Source organism: Bombina bombina, chromosome 4, assembly GCF_027579735.1.
Source record: "Bombina bombina isolate aBomBom1 chromosome 4, aBomBom1.pri, whole genome shotgun sequence".
NCBI classification, from domain to species: Eukaryota; Metazoa; Chordata; class Amphibia; order Anura; family Bombinatoridae; genus Bombina; species Bombina bombina.
The window spans coordinates 424,862,898-424,879,108 of NC_069502.1; the positions used below are offsets into that span (position 1 = coordinate 424,862,898).

A 16,211-nucleotide genomic window follows, 5' to 3' on the forward strand; every position below is an offset into this window, starting at 1 on the left:
CTTTTTTTTAATATATCTATAACTACAAATTAAATACATTTTAACAAACTGTTCTACATTTCACTACACATTCTATAAATTACTTATTACATAAACTATAGGCACATAAGAACAAAATATCCCAAATGTAACTTACTCTTCTGCACAAGATAATATGGGATGGACATTTTTTTCAAGCATTGTTTACATTATAATACATAATACATTACACATAGAGATGAGAATCTAAAAAATGACCACAATCTGGATCTATAAAGGTGAATAGGTTAAGAAAGATGAGGAGTCTTTATACTCTTGTGTCCACAGCATACATCTTAGCAGTTTCTGTTCGAGATGGGGAATAAAACTTAGCCACAGAACCTCCAGTGTGGAAATCTGTTTTTCTAGAAGAATAGGAATACTTCCTGCCAAATCCATTTTCTGCAAGAAAAGAAAAAACAATATATATATATGGTTTATATTTTTACAAATATAAAAATATATACTAATAGAAAATTGGTAGCCTGTACACTGAATCATTGTAGTTACCCGAAGATTAATTAGTAGAAATAAAATTAAGTATCTAATTAACATATTGAGAAAGTACACTTCGTCAATTAGAAAAGTGCATATCAGCAAATAAACAGCTAAATTACGAGTTTTGCGTTATGAGTGTAAAAGCTTCTTAGCGCTGCTTTTTCCCTACCGCTGCTATTACGAGTCTTGCAGGTATAGGTGTACCACAGACTTTTTTGGTCGTCACGCAACATCAGTACCACACCTTTTAAAAAGTACTTTTTCAATGGGACTTCCATAGCGCCGGTATTACGAGTTTTGTCTGGGAGGCCAAAAAGTGAGCGGTACAGCCTATACCGACAAGATTCGTACCGCCATCAAGTCAGTAGTTATGAGTTTTATGTTACAAAGCTGTACCATAAAACTCATGACTAAACTTTCACAAAGTACACTGACACCCATAAACTACCTATTAACCCCAAAACAGAGGCTCTCCAGCATTGCAAACACTAAAATACATTTATTAACCCCTAATCTGCTGCTCCAAACATCACCGCCACTTAAAAAATGTATTAACCCCTATTCCGCCACTCCCCGACATCATTGCCACTAGAATAAAATTATTAACCCCTTCCCGCATAAAAACACTATTTAAATATAAATTAACCCCTAATCTGCCATCCGCCCACTCCACCGCTATAATAAACCTGTTAACCCCTAACCCTAACCCCCAACTTAAATAAAATGATAAAAAATCTAAATAAAACCTATTATTAATAACTAAATAATTCCTATTTAAAAACTAAATACTTACCTGTAAAATAAACCCTAAGCTAGCTACAATATAACTAATAGTTACATTGTAGCTATCTTAGGTTTTATTTTTATTTCACAGCTAAGTTTGTATTTATTTTAACTAGGTAGACTAGTTAGTAAATAGTTATTAACTATTTACTAGCTACCTAATTAAAATAAATACAAAGTTACATGTAAAATAAAACCTAACATTACAATAAAATTAAATAAATTAAATAAAAAAAATACAATTATCTAAATTACAAAAAATAATAAACACTGAATTACACAAAATAAAAAAAAGAAATTGTCAAAAATAAAAATGAATTACTCCTAATCTAATAGCCCTATCAAAATAAAAAAGCCCCCCCCAAAAAAAAAAACCCTAGCCTACACTAAACTGCCAATAGCCCTTAAACTGGCCTTTTGCAGGACATTGCCCCAAATAAATCAGCTCTTTTACCTGTAAAAAACAAATACAAACAACCCCCCAACAGTAAAACCTACCACCCACACAACCATCCCCCCAAATAAAATCCTATCTAAATAAACCTAAGCTCACCATTGCCTGAAAAGGGAATTTGGATGGACATTGCCCTTAAAAGGGCATTTAGCTTTTTTACGTTGCCCAAAACCCTAAGCTAAAAATAAAACCTACCCACTAACCCATGAAGATCCAATTACAGTTTTTGAAGACCGGACATCCATTCTCATCCAGCTGGCGAAGTCTTCATCCAAGCGTCAAGAAGTCCTCAACGATGCCGGGAGAAATCTTCATCCAAGCGGCAAGAAGTCATCATCCAGGCAGGCAGAAGTCTTTATCCAGACGGCATCTTCTATCTTCATCCTTCCGATGGGGAGTGGCTCCATCTTCAAGACATCTGGCGTGGAGCATCCTCTTCATACGGTCCCAGCCGTACACTGAAGGTTCCCTTTAACCCCTTAAGGACAAGGCCATTTTTCTATTTATTTCCCTTAAGGACCAGGGCTATTTTTACATTTCTGCTGTGTTTGTGTTTAGCTGTAATTTTCTTCTTACTCATTTACTGTACCCACACATATTATATACCGTTTTTCTCGCCATTACATGGACTTTCTAAAGATACCATTATTTTCATCATATCTTATAATTTACTATAAAAAAAACTATAAAATATGAGGAAAAAATGGAAAAAAACACACTTTTTCTAACTTTGACCCCCAAAATCTGTTACACATCTACAACCACCAAAATACAACCATACTAAATAGTTTCTAAATTTTGTCCTGAGTTTAGAAATACCCAATGTTTACATGTTATTTGCTTTTTTTGCAAGTTATGTGGCAATAAGTACAAGTAGCACTTTGCTATTTCCAAACCACTTTTTTTCAAAATTAGCGCTAGTTATATTGGAACACTGATATCTTTCAGGAATTCTTGAATTACCCTTGACGTGTATATATTATTTTTTAGAAGACCTCCCAAAGTATTGATCTAGGCCCATTTTGGTATATTTCATGCCACCATTTCACCGCCAAATGCGATCAAATAAAAAAAATTGTTCACTTTTTCACAAATTGTTTCACAAACTTTAGGTTTGTCACTGAAATTATTTACAAACAACTTGTGCAATTATGGCATATATGGTTGTAAATGCTTCTCTGGGATCCCCTTTGTTCAGAAATAACAGACATATATGGCTTTGGCATTGCTATTTGGTTATTAGAAGGCCGCTAAATACCACTACGCACCACACGTGTATTATGCCCAGCAGTGAAGGGGTTAATTAGGGAGCATGTAGGGAACTTCTAGAGTTAATTTTAGCTTTAGTGTAGTGTAGTAGACAACCTCAAGTATTGATCTAGGCCCATCTTGGTATATTTCATGCCACCATTTCAACGCCAAATGCGATCAAATTTAAAAAATCGTAACATTTATCACAATTTTAGGTTTCTCACCGAAATTATTTACAAACAGCTTGTGCAATTATGGCACACATGGTTGTAAATGCTTCTCTAGGATTCCCTTTTCAGAAATAGCAGACATATATGGCTTTGGAGTTGCTTTTTGGTAATTACAAGGCCGCTAAATGCTGCTGCGCATCACATGTGTATTATGGCTAGCAGTGAAGGGGTTAATTAGGTAGCTTGTAGGGAGCTTGCAGGGTTAATTTTAGCTTTAGTGTAGAGATCAGCCTCCCACCTGACACATCCCATCCCCTGATCCCTCCCAAACTACTCTCTCCCCCACCCCACAATTGTCCCCGCCATCTTAAGTACTGGCAGAAAGTCTGCCAGTACTAAAATAAAAGCTATCTTTTCATTTTTTTTATTTTCTTTAGCATATTTACATATGCTGCTGTGTAGGATCCCCCCATAGCATAGCACCCAACCTCCCTGAGCCCTCCCCCCCAGACACAGCTCTCTAATCTTCCCCCTCTCACTATTTGGTGCCATTTTGGGTACTGGCAGCTGTCTGCCAGTACCCCCTTTTTAAACTTTTGTGCATTTTTTTTAATATATATATTTTTTTTCTGTAGTGTAGCTGGCCCCCCCTCAATACCCCCCTCCCCCTCTCCCAGATCCCTTTTATAAATAAAAATGTAACCCCCATCACCCGCTCCCACCACAGATCACCACCCGCTCCCACCACAACCGGACAGTTTAGATGATCAGAACATGGGCGAACACGCACACACATGTGCGAGCACGCAGCCCCCGTGCGCACTCCCACACGCACCGGGGACTAATCCGGAAGACGATTACCAGCGATGGGCCGCCCACCCTCCTGCAGCTGCTCCAACCCACCAACGATCGGCACCATCGCTGGCCGATGCAGAGAGGGCCACAGAGTGGCCCGCTCTGCATCGGTGTGCCAGAAAAATTATTGCCATGATGCCTCAATATCGAGGCATCACGGCAATACCTTGAAAGCGGCTGGAAGCGATCAGGATCGCTTCCAGCCGCTTTAAACACCTAGGTCGTAACCCTTGACGTTAAGGGGTTAAGGGACATCATCCAAAATGGCGTCCCTTGAATTCTGATTGGCTGATTAGAATTATATCAGCCAATAGGAATTAAAGGGTAAAAAATCCTATTGGCTGATGCAATCCTATTGGCTGACCCTATTGGCTGACCCAATCAGCCAATGGGATTGAGCTTGCATTCTATTGGCTGTTTCAATCAGCCAATAGAATGCAAGCTCAATCCTATTGACTGATTGGATGGATGTCGGTCTTCAAAAACTGTACGTGGATCTTCAGGGTTAGTGTTAGTTTTTTTTTTTAGGGGTTTATTGGGTGGTTTATGTTTAGCTTAGGGTTTTGGTCAACGTAAAAGAGCTAAATGCCCTTTTAAATGCAATGCCCATTTGAATGCCCTTTTCAGGGCAATGGTTAGCTTAGCTTTATTTAGATAGGATTTTATTTGGCGGGTTTGGTTGTGTGGGTGGTGGGTTTAACTGTTGGGGGGTTGTTTGTATTTTTTTACAGGTAAAAGATTTCTTTGGGGCAATGTCCCGCAAAAGGTCCTTTTAAGGGCTATTGGCAGTTTAGTGTAGGCTATGGTTTTTTTTTATTTTAGGGGGGCTTTTTTATTTTGATAGGGCTATTAGATTAGGAGTAATTTGTTTTTATTTTTGATAATTTATTTTTTTATTTTGTGTAATTTAGTGTTTATTATTTTTTGTAATTTAATATATTTAATTTTATTGTAATGTTAGGTGTTAGTGTAACTCAGTTTCGGTTTTATTTTAAAGGTAAATTTGTCTTTATTTTAACTAGGTAGCTAGTAAATAGTTAATAACGATTTACTAACTAGTCTACCTAATTAAAATAAATACAAACTTAACCGTAAACTGAAAGTCAGTAGTTATGGGTTTTATGTTACAAAGCCGTCACATAAAAATCATAACTAAAGTGCTAAAAAGTACACTAACACCCATAAACTACCTATTAACCCCTAAACCGAGGACCGCCGGCATCGCAAACACTAAAATAAAATTATTAACCCCTAATCTGCTGCTCCCGACATCGCCACCACTATAATAATCATATTAACCCCTAATCTGCTGTCCCTAACATTCCTGCAATCTACATTACTGTTATTAACCCCTAATTTGCTACCACCAAAATCGCTGCCACTATACTAAAGTTATTAACCCCTAAACCTAACCCTAAGTCTAACCCTAACATCCACTAACTTTAACATAATTAAAATGAATCTAAATAAAAATTACAATTAATACCAAAATAATTCCTTTTTAAAACTAAATACTTACCTATAAAATAAAACCTAAGATAGTTACAATATAACTAATAGTTACATTGTAGCTAGCTTATGTTTTATTTTTATTTCACAGGTAAGTTTGTATTTATTTTAACTAGGTAGACTAGTTAGTAAATAGGTATTAACTATTTGATAACTACCTAGTTAAAATAAATATAAAACTTAAACTTGTAAAATAAAACCTAACCTGTCTTAAACAAACACCAAACCTTAAACTACAATTAAATCAATTACATTAATTAAATACAATTAACTAAATTACAAAAAAATAAACACTAAATTACACAAAATCAAAAAGAAATGATCAAATATTTAAACTAATTACACCTAATCTAATAGCCCTATCAAAATAAAAAAAGCCCCAAAAATAATAAAACCCCTAGCCTAAACTAAACTGCCTATAGCTCTTAAAAGGGCCTTTTGCGGGGCATTGATAGAATTCTATCAGCCAAACAGAATTCAAGGGACGCTATCTTGGATGACGTCCCTTAAAAGAACCTTCATTCTTCAGTAGACGTCATCAGAAGAGGATGCTCTATGCCGGATGTCTTGAAGATGAAGCCGCTAAGCGTCGGAAGGATGAAGATAGAAGATACTGTCTGGATGAAGACTTCTGCCCGCCTGGAGGACCACTTCTTGCCGCTTGGATGAAGACTTCTCCCGGCTTCGTTGAGGATGGATGTCTGGTCTTCAAAAACTGTAAGTGGATCTTCGGGGGTAAGTGTTAGGTTTTTTTAAGGGTTTATTGGGTGGGTTTTATTTTTAGTTTAGGGTTTGGGCTGAAAAAGAGCTAAATGTCCTTTTAAGGGCAATGCCCATCCAAATGCCATTTTCAGGGCAATGGGGAGCTTAGGTTTTTTAGATATGATTTTATTTAAGGGGTTTGGTTGTGTGGGTGGTGGGTTTTACTGTTGGGGGGTTGTTTGTATTTTTTTTTACAGGTAAAAGAGCTGATTTCTTTAGGGCAATGCCCCGCAAAAGGCCCCTTTAAGGGCTATTGGCAGTTTAATTTAGGCTAGGGGTTTTATTATTTTGGGGGGGGGGGGGGCTTTTTTATTTTGATTGGGCTATTAAATTAGGTGTAATTAGTTTAAATATTTGTTAATTTCTTTTTTATTTTGTGTAATTTAGTGTTTGCTTGTTTTTTGTAATTTAGTTAATTGTATTTAATTAATGTAATTGATTTAATTGTAGTGTAAGGTTAGGTGTTAGTGTAAGGCAGGTTAGATTTTTTTACAGGTAAATTTGTATTTATTTTAACTAGGTAGTTAGTAAATAGTTAATAACTATTTACTAACTAGTCTACCTAGTTAAAATAAAAACAAACAGCTGTGAAAGAAAAATAAAACCTAAGATAGATACAATGTAACTGTTAGTTATATTGTAGCTAGCTTAGGGTTTATTTTATAGGTAAGTATTTAGTTTTAAATAGGAATTATTTAGGTATTAATTGTAATTTTTATTTAGATTTATTTTAATTATGTTAAAGTTAGTGGTGTTAGGGTTATGTTAGGGTTAGGGTTAGACTTAGGGTTAGGTTTAGGGGTTAATAACTTTAGTATAGTGGCAGTGACGTTGGGGACAGCAGATTAAGGGTTAATAAGTGTAGGTAGGTGGCGGCGACATCAGTGGCGGCAGATTAGGGGTTAATAACTAATGTAGGTGGTGGCGACATTGAGGGTGGCATATTAGGGGTTAATAACTGTAATGTAGGTGTCGGCGGTGCCGGGGCTGCAGATTAGTGGTTAATAACTGTAATGTATGTGTTGGCGATGTCGGGGGGGCAGATTAGGGGTGTTTAGACTCTGGGTTTATGTTAGAAAAGTTATGTTTACACCTTTCTCAATAGGAATCAATGGGGCTGCGTTACGAAGCTTTACGCTCCTTTATTGCAGGTGTTAGGCTTTTTTTTAGCCGGCTCTCCCCATTGATGTCTATGGGGAAATCGTGCACGAGCACGTAAAACCAGCTCAAAGCAGTGCTGGTATTTGGGTGCGGTATGGAGCTCAATGGAGCTTAACGCTGACATATTGCCTGCTAACGCCTGGTTTTTGCAAACCTGTAATAGCAGCGCTATAGGGAGGTGAGCAGTGGAAATAACTTGCAAGTTAGTATCGAGCTGCTCATAACGCAAAACTTGTAATCTAGCTGTAAGATAGCTACAATGTAACTATTAGTTATATTGTAGCTATCTTAGGGTTTATTTTACAGGTAAGTATTTATTTTTAAATAGGAATTATTTAGTTATTAATAGTAGGTTTTATTTAAAATGATTTTAATTATATTAAAGTTAGGGGTATTAGGATTAGGGTTAGGTTTAGGGGTTAATATATTTATTTAGTGTTAGTGATGTGGGAGGCCAGAGGTTTATAACTTTAGTATAGAGGGGTTCATAGATTTATGTAGGAGGCGGCGACATTAGGGATAGCAGATTAGTGGTTAATAAGTGTAATGTAGGTGTCGGTAATGTCAGGGGCAGCAGATTAGGGGTGTTTAGATGTGGGGTTTATGTTAGGGTGTTAGGTTTAAACATACATTTTCTTTCCCTATAGGAATCAATGAGGCTGCGTTACGGAGCTTTACGCTCCGTCATTGCAGGTGTTAGTCTTTTTTTAGCCTGCTGTCCCCATTGATGTCTATGGGGAAATTGTGCACAAGCATGTCAAAGCAGCTCAAAGCAGCGCTGGTATTTGTTTGCGGTATGGAGCTCAACGCTGCCATATCGCCCGCAGACGCCGGGTCTTTGCAAACCTGTAATAGCAGCGCTATTAAAGGTGAGCGGTGGAAATAGCTTGCAAGTTAGTAGCAAGCCACTTATAATGCAAAACTTGTAATCTGGCTGAAAGTTAATTAATACCAGAATTTCTAATTAATATCTGTATATTCACTTACCATCATGATGATTAAGTTTCAAAACTTTGAGCAACTTACTATTCCTACCTAAAGTATGATCTTTAGCCAAGCTCTGTGTCTAATAAAACTATTTCTGAATGCTAACTTGCAGCCATTTTGTAGTTATAGGACATTTTAGATAGCAGAGAACAATGCAGGTATAAAAAAAACACAATTTCTTTCCAATGGCATGGAGAGTCCGTGAATCCATTCAACTACTAGTGGGAATTCAACTCCTGGCCACCAGATGGAGGCAAAGAACACCCCAGCAAAGCTTCAAGTGTCCTCCTACTACCCACAATCCCCAGTCATTCTCTGTCTGTGTAACATTGTAGGTGATATGCGAAGAAGGTCGGTGTATGAAGAAATCAAGTTGTTAATACTTTAATGGGTACTTTTCACTGCAAGCAAGGATTGGGGTTATGCTGTGTCCATGTAATTCTCTTTAGTAACAATAATGGTGGCTTTTAGCAGTTGGAAGACGGCGAGGTGGTCTTTGCTTACCTTCCAACATGTTTGCTACCCCTATATAGAAAACCAGGGTTGGTTATTCTGTTTTTTCTTTATCTACAGGTCTATGTCAGTGAGGATTCTGTCACACCTGTTTGCCGCACCTGCCCTACAACGGATCCTCAGGTAAGTGCTTTTACCTTCTAGGTGAGAAGGATGCATCACTTAGGAGTTTTAGTCAAATGCATTTATATACATAACAGAAATTTCAAAATGAACTAATTATGTATATATATTTATATATATAGAAAACGGCTCAAAATGGATTTGCACTCTCACTTTTCAAAGACAACTGCCAGGGTGTCAGAAAATATGGATTCAAGAAATGTTGAAATAATCAGAGCATCCATGAATAATACAAATGCATGAATAAAAACCAAATCAATGTATAGGAACCATACATAAACACATTCCAACAATAAATTATAAACCATTTAGTGAAGTATTGCAAAGTGCCTATCACACACTTGTACATCTTCATAAGTGTTGGATTGGCAGACAACTTTGCTTATATACAGTACGTGTACTGTGTATCGTAGTTAGTATATGTACACAGAGTAACACAGAACCTAAGAGCCATGAAACATAGTATAATGTAGTATGAGGGCTATGACTTGCTATATTATTGCTCAGAGTGTAAAATTGCTGTTATTTACATAACGATTATGTGAAAAAAAATGTCCAATCCTAACAGACGGATATGATAGATGTTATGTCTATATTATATAGCATGTATCATATATTAATAAATACTATTTATTAATATATGATACATGCTATATAATATAGATTACATAAGTATAGAATTATGCTTGCAGCATACTGCGGTACGCATATACTAAATTTTCCAAAATTTTCCAAAATCTATTAGTGTATAGCTTTTTTGAAAAATGTATGCAGTATACTATTTATAAATATATGATACATGCTATATAATATAGATTACATAAGTATAGAATTATGCTTGCAGCATACTGCCGTACGCATATACTACATTTTCCAAAATTTTCCTAAATCTATTAGTGTATAGCCTTTTTGAACAATGTATGCAGTATACTATTTATAAATATATGATACATGCTATATAATATAGATTACATAAGTATAGAACTATGCTTGCAGCATACTGCGGTACGCATATACTAAATTTTCCATAATTTTCCTAAATCTATTAGTGTATAGCCTTTTGAACTATGTATGCAGTATATTGCTGCTGAACATATGTGTACCCCCCCCCCCTATATCATTGGTAGTTGGTTATCATGTCACAGCTAATCTGTTTAATAATCACCATTATATCCTTTGTTCTAACATACTTCTTATGAGACAACTTTTGGTATGGTGGGTCTATGAACATGGTTTTGATTATATTTACAAGTATACTTCTGTTTTTTCATTATGTTTATGTTTTGTTTTAATTTTTGATTGGTTTCACTTGTACATATGTGAATGCAACTATAATAACTATCAGATTAAGGTATTAGTACACTTGTATATTACTTCAGCCAGGTAATTAAAGGGTTAAACATGGGTGTGTTGAGCTCCTCCAATGAGAGGAGGCTATTTGTTTTAAATAGTATGCACATGTTGCAAGATTTTAAGTTTATGACTATGGTCTGTTGACCGAAACCGGTCAAACTTTGTTTCACTTTGTTTTTACCCTTGGTGTCTAGCTGTATACCTATGGACTATTCTAATAAAGATTACTTCTTTTAATCAGCCTGAGTGTCAGCCTCACGAAGTTTTGCTAAGGGATTTGGAACATTCTCCTCTTTTTACTATTTATGTTCTATATATATACACAAGGCTAAAATAGTTGGGAATATAAACTGAGCAGGTGAGCAAGGAAATATATATTATAACCACCATCATTTAAAAATTTTTTAATAGAAATTAATATACATATATACTATGTGTAAATCAGAAGTCAGATATCATACCATCTACATTGCAAAATCCTGTATTCATGGTTATGCGTATATACCCTCTTCATAATGACACAGATATATAAAAATATGTACAATTGATATTTGCAAAATATACACTAGATATAAAATAAATGGTGTGTAGTCTATCAAAAAACACCTAAATGTCAAGGTCTGATAATATACATGTATCACTATCCTAGTAAGAAATACTGTCCAAATAGAGGTCCGTCATTTTATTTAGTAAAAGTGTTAAATAAAGATTTGGTACAAATGTATATACATATATCATCTAATTGACAGGAGCATGGTCACTTATGTAATTATATCAGGAGCGAGAAAAATAAATTAAAGGGGCATGAATGGTGGACTGATGGACTATGAACAGTGTTTTAAATAACTCAAACCCCCTAAATGGGGAAATAAAAAAAACTAAATGTCATAAAAAACAATGCTAGTCATTATTAATGTTTAGGGCATTTGGAGATACTGTATTGAGTTTATAAGTCCATCTTGATTTGCACCGTATTAGTGCCCTTTCTCTGTCTCCCCCTCTTTTTAAGGGGTGTGTGTGTGATCAATAAGTCTGAACCTAAGGTCTGTGACAGAGTGTACTTTATCCAAAAAATGGCGTGCCACTGGTTGATCTGACTTTCATGATTTTAGTACTTGCCTAATGGCAGAACGATGGTTTGCCATTCTTGTCCTCGCATCGTCACAGGTTTTGCCCCCATAAAAAACATTCCACATGGACAATTCAATAAATTCACCACATGGGTTGTTGTGCAGGTCAGGAAGAATTTTATTTGATATCTGCGGTTGGTGTGGGGGTGTCTAAATTCCTGTCTCGGAATCATCGAATTACAAGTAGTGAAGGACGGGCATCTGTAACATCCCTTATTAGATGTAGAGAGCTAGGTTTTATTAAAATAGCAGTGACTGGGGTCCGTGTTCATGAGCATATCTCTCAGATTTGGGGCCCTTTTATACGTGACTCTGGGTGGTTGCTCAAACGGCAGTGTAGGGTCACTATCAATTATTCCCCAATGTTGTTTGATGCTCCTATGTATCCCCTCAGTTTGTGGACAGAAAGTTGTCAAAAATGAGAAGATAATTTTGTTTTAACTTTTCCAAATCTTGTCTGGTTTGTTTAATGAGATTACAGTGGTATCCTCTTTGTATGAATCTATCGCTCATTTCGTTCAGTTATGTTTCCGTATGGAATCATCAGCATTGTTTTTGATTACATGCATCATCTCTCCTTTAGGTATGGCTTTGATGAGATTTTTTGGATGACAGCTCTTTGCATAGAGGATGGAATTACTGACTGTTTCTTTCCGAAAGATGGTGGATTTCAGTAATCCCTCGCTCTTGCTCAGGTGTAGGTCCAAAAAATCAATTTGTTCTTTGTCAAAAAACATCTTGAATATCACTGTCAAGTCCATTGAGTTGATCATGTTGAACCATTCCATCAAAGATTCCGCTGATCCTCTCCACACCATCAGCAAATCATCAATATATCTCTTGTAGAATTGTATGTGGGGATTGGAGTTGATGTTCAATATTATGTTTTTATAAAAGTTCATAAAGAGGTTTGCATAAGCTGTGGCCCGTGTTTGACCCCATAGCCATGCCGAGCAACTGAAGATAAAATGTATCTTCAAAACGGAAGTAGTTTCTGGACAGGCATAATTCCAACAGTTCTAATATATACTCAGGAGGCGGTCCAATATATGGGTACCTGTTCAAAGTTCTTTCAATAGTAGCCATACCTAATGAGTGTGGGATGATCGTGTACAAGCTAGAAAAGTCCATTGTAACCAGTAGATCCTTGTCCATATCAATAGTCACCCTCTGAATATCCTTAATCACCTCTGTTGCGTCCTTTGTAAAGGATCTCATCTGTGTCACGAATGGTTGAAGGATGTGATCCATGTACTGTGCAATAGGTTGGAGGAGAGATCCTCTAGCTGAAACTATAGGTCTCCCTGGTGGTTTATTTTTGTCCTTATGGACCTTCGGTAATGTATAGAGGATTGGGTGAACTGAGAATTTGACACATAGAAAATTAAATGTATCCATGTCTACCCATCCATTAGTCAGTCCTTTCTTCAATATGTTGTTGATAGTCTCCTTGAAGGTAATAGTTGGATTGAAGTCTACAGGGAGTGTAGAATTATTAGGCAAGTTGTATTTTTGAGGATTAATTTTATTATTGAACAACAACCATGTTCTCAATGAACCCAAAAAACTCATTAATATCAAAGCTGAATAGTTTTGGAAGTAGTTTTTAGTTTGTTTTTAGTTATAGCTATTTTAGGGGGATATCTGTGTGTGCAGGTGACTATTACTGCGCATAATTATTAGGCAACTTAACAAAAAACAAATATATACCCATTTCAATTATTTATTTTTACCAGTGAAACCAATATAACATCTCAACATTCACAAATATACATTTCTGACATTCAAAAACAAAACAAAAACAAATCAGTGACCAATATAGCCACCTTTCTTTGCAAGAACACTCAAAAGCCTGCCATCCATGGATTCTGTCAGTGTTTTGATCTGTTCACCATCAACATTGCGTGCAGCAGTAACCACAGCCTCCCAGACACTGTTCAGAGAGGTGTACTGTTTCTCCAACATAGGTGTGTCCGGTCCACGGCGTCATCCTTACTTGTGGGATATGGCAAAGAGCCCAGCAAAGCTGGTCACATGATCCCTCCTAGGCTCCGCCTTCCCCAGTCATTCTCTTTGCCGTTGTACAGGCAACATCTCCACGGAGATGGCTTAGAGTTTTTTGGTGTTTAACTGTAGTTTTTATTCTTCAATCAAGAGTTTGTTATTTTAAAATAGTGCTGGTATGTACTATTTACTCTGAAACAGAAAAGTGATGAAGATTTCTGTTTGTAAGAGGAAAATGATTTTAGCAACCGTTACTAAAATCGATGGCTGTTTCCACACAGGACTGTTGAGAGGAATTAACTTCAGTTGGGGGAAACAGTGAGCAGACTTTTGCTGCTTGAGGTATGACACATTTCTAACAAGACGATGTAATGCTGGAAGCTGTCATTTTCCCTATGGGATCCGGTAAGCCATTTTTATTACATAAGAATAAAGGGCTTCACAAGGGCTTTTAAGACTGGTAGACATTTTCTGGGCTAAAACGATTGATATATAAGCATTTTTAATACTTCATAGCTTTGAGGAATTATTTTATTCTTGGGAATTATGTAAAATAACCGGCAGGCACTGTATTGGACACCTTATTCTCTAGGGGCTTTCCCTAATCATAGGCAGAGCCTCATTTTCGCGCCTCTATTGCGCACTTGTTTTTGGGAAGCATGACATGCAGATGCATGTGTGAGGAGCTCTGATACATAGAAAAGGCTTTCTGAAGGCGTCATTTGGTATCGTATTCCCCTTTGGGCTTGGTTGGGTCTCAGCAAAGCAGATACCAGGGACTGTATAGGGGTTAAATATAAAAACGGCTCCGGTTCCGTTATTTTAAGAGTTAAAGCTTTCAAATTTGGTGTGCAATACTTTTAAGACTTTAAGATACTGTGGTGAAATTTTGGTGAATTTTGAACAATTCCTTCATACTTTTTCACATTTGCAGTAATAAAGTGTGTTCAGTTTAAAATTTAAAGTGACAGTAACGGTTTTATTTTAAAACGTTTTTTGTACTTTGTTATCAAGTTTATGCCTGTTTAACATGTCTGAACTACCAGATAGACTGTGTTCTGTATGTGGGGAAGCCAAGGTTCCTTCTCATTTAAATAGATGTGATTTATGTGACACAAAATTTAGAGAAAATGATGCCCAAGATGATTCCTCAAGTGAGGGGAGTAAGCATGGTACTGCATCATCCCCTCCTTCGTCTACGCCAGTCTTGCCCACACAGGAGGCCCCTAGTACATCTAGTGCGCCAATACTCCTTACTATGCAACAATTAACGGCTGTAATGGATAATTCTATCAAAAACATTTTAGCCAAAATGCCCACTTATCAGCGAAAGCGCGACTGCTCTGTTTTAGAAAATACGGAAGAGCATGAGGACGCTGATGATATTGGTTCTGAAGTGCCCCTACACCAGTCTGAGGGGGCCAGGGAGGTTTTGTCTGAGGGAGAAATTTCAGATTCAGGGAAAATTTCTCAACAAGCTGAACCTGATGTGATTACATTCAAATTTAAATTGGAACATCTCCGCGCTCTGCTTAAGGAGGTGTTATCTACTCTGGATGATTGTGAGAATTTGGTCATTCCAGAGAAATTATGTAAGATGGACAAGTTCCTAGAGGTCCCGGGGCCCCCCGAAGCTTTTCCTATACCCAAGCGGGTGGCGGATATTGTAAACAAAGAATGGGAAAGGCCCGGCATACCTTTCGTCCCTCCCCCTATATTCAAGAAATTGTTTCCTATGGTCGACCCCAGAAAGGACTTATGGCAGACAGTCCCCAAGGTCGAGGGGGCGGTTTCTACTCTAAACAAACGCACCACTATTCCCATAGAAGATAGTTGTGCTTTCAAAGATCCTATGGATAAAAAGTTAGAGGGTTTGCTTAAAAAGATGTTTGTTCAGCAAGGTTACCTTCTACAACCAATTTCATGCATTGTTCCTGTCACTACAGCAGCGTGTTTCTGGTTCGATGAACTAGAAAAGGCGCTCAATAAAGATTCTTCTTATGAGGAGATTTTGGACAGAATTCATGCTCTCAAATTGGCTAACTCTTTCACCTTAGACGCCACTTTGCAATTGGCTAGATTAGCGGCGAAAAATTCTGGGTTTGCTATTGTGGCGCGCAGAGCGCTTTGGCTAAAATCTTGGTCAGCGGATGCGTCTTCCAAGAATAAATTGCTTAACATTCCTTTCAAGGGGAAAACGCTGTTTGGCCCTGACTTGAAAGAGATTATTTCTGATATCACTGGGGGTAAGGGCCACGCCCTTCCTCAGGATAGGTCTTTCAAGGCTAAAAATAAACCAAATTTTCGTCCCTTTCGCAGAAACGGACCAGCCACAAGTGCTACATCCTCTAAGCAAGAGGGTAATACTTCTCAAGCCAAGCCAGCCTGGAGGCCAATGCAAGGCTGGAACAAAGGTAAGCAGGCCAAGAAACCTGCCACTGCTACCAAGACAGCATGAGATGTTGGCCCCCGATCCGGGACCGGATCTGGTGGGGGGCAGACTCTCTCTCTTCGCTCAGGCTTGGGCAAGAGATGTTCTGGATCCTTGGGCGCTGGAAATAGTCTCCCAAGGTTATCTTCTGGAATTCAAGGGGCTTCCCCCAAGGGGGAGGTTCCACAGGTCTCAATTGTCTTCAGACC

At 37.3% G+C, this 16,211-nt stretch overlaps 1 protein-coding gene across 1 annotated transcript in view; it reads right to left on the reverse strand.

Moving 5' to 3' along the window:
* Nucleotides 1-286: 286 nt before the first annotated feature.
* CLDN16 (claudin 16) overlaps nucleotides 287-16,211 on the reverse strand; it is a 196,632-nt gene continuing 180,707 nt past the window's right edge. Inside the window, exon 5 of the mRNA XM_053709046.1 lies at nucleotides 287-420. Within this exon, the coding sequence (XP_053565021.1) occupies nucleotides 287-420 (134 nt within the window). The remainder of the gene's footprint in view (nucleotides 421-16,211) is intronic.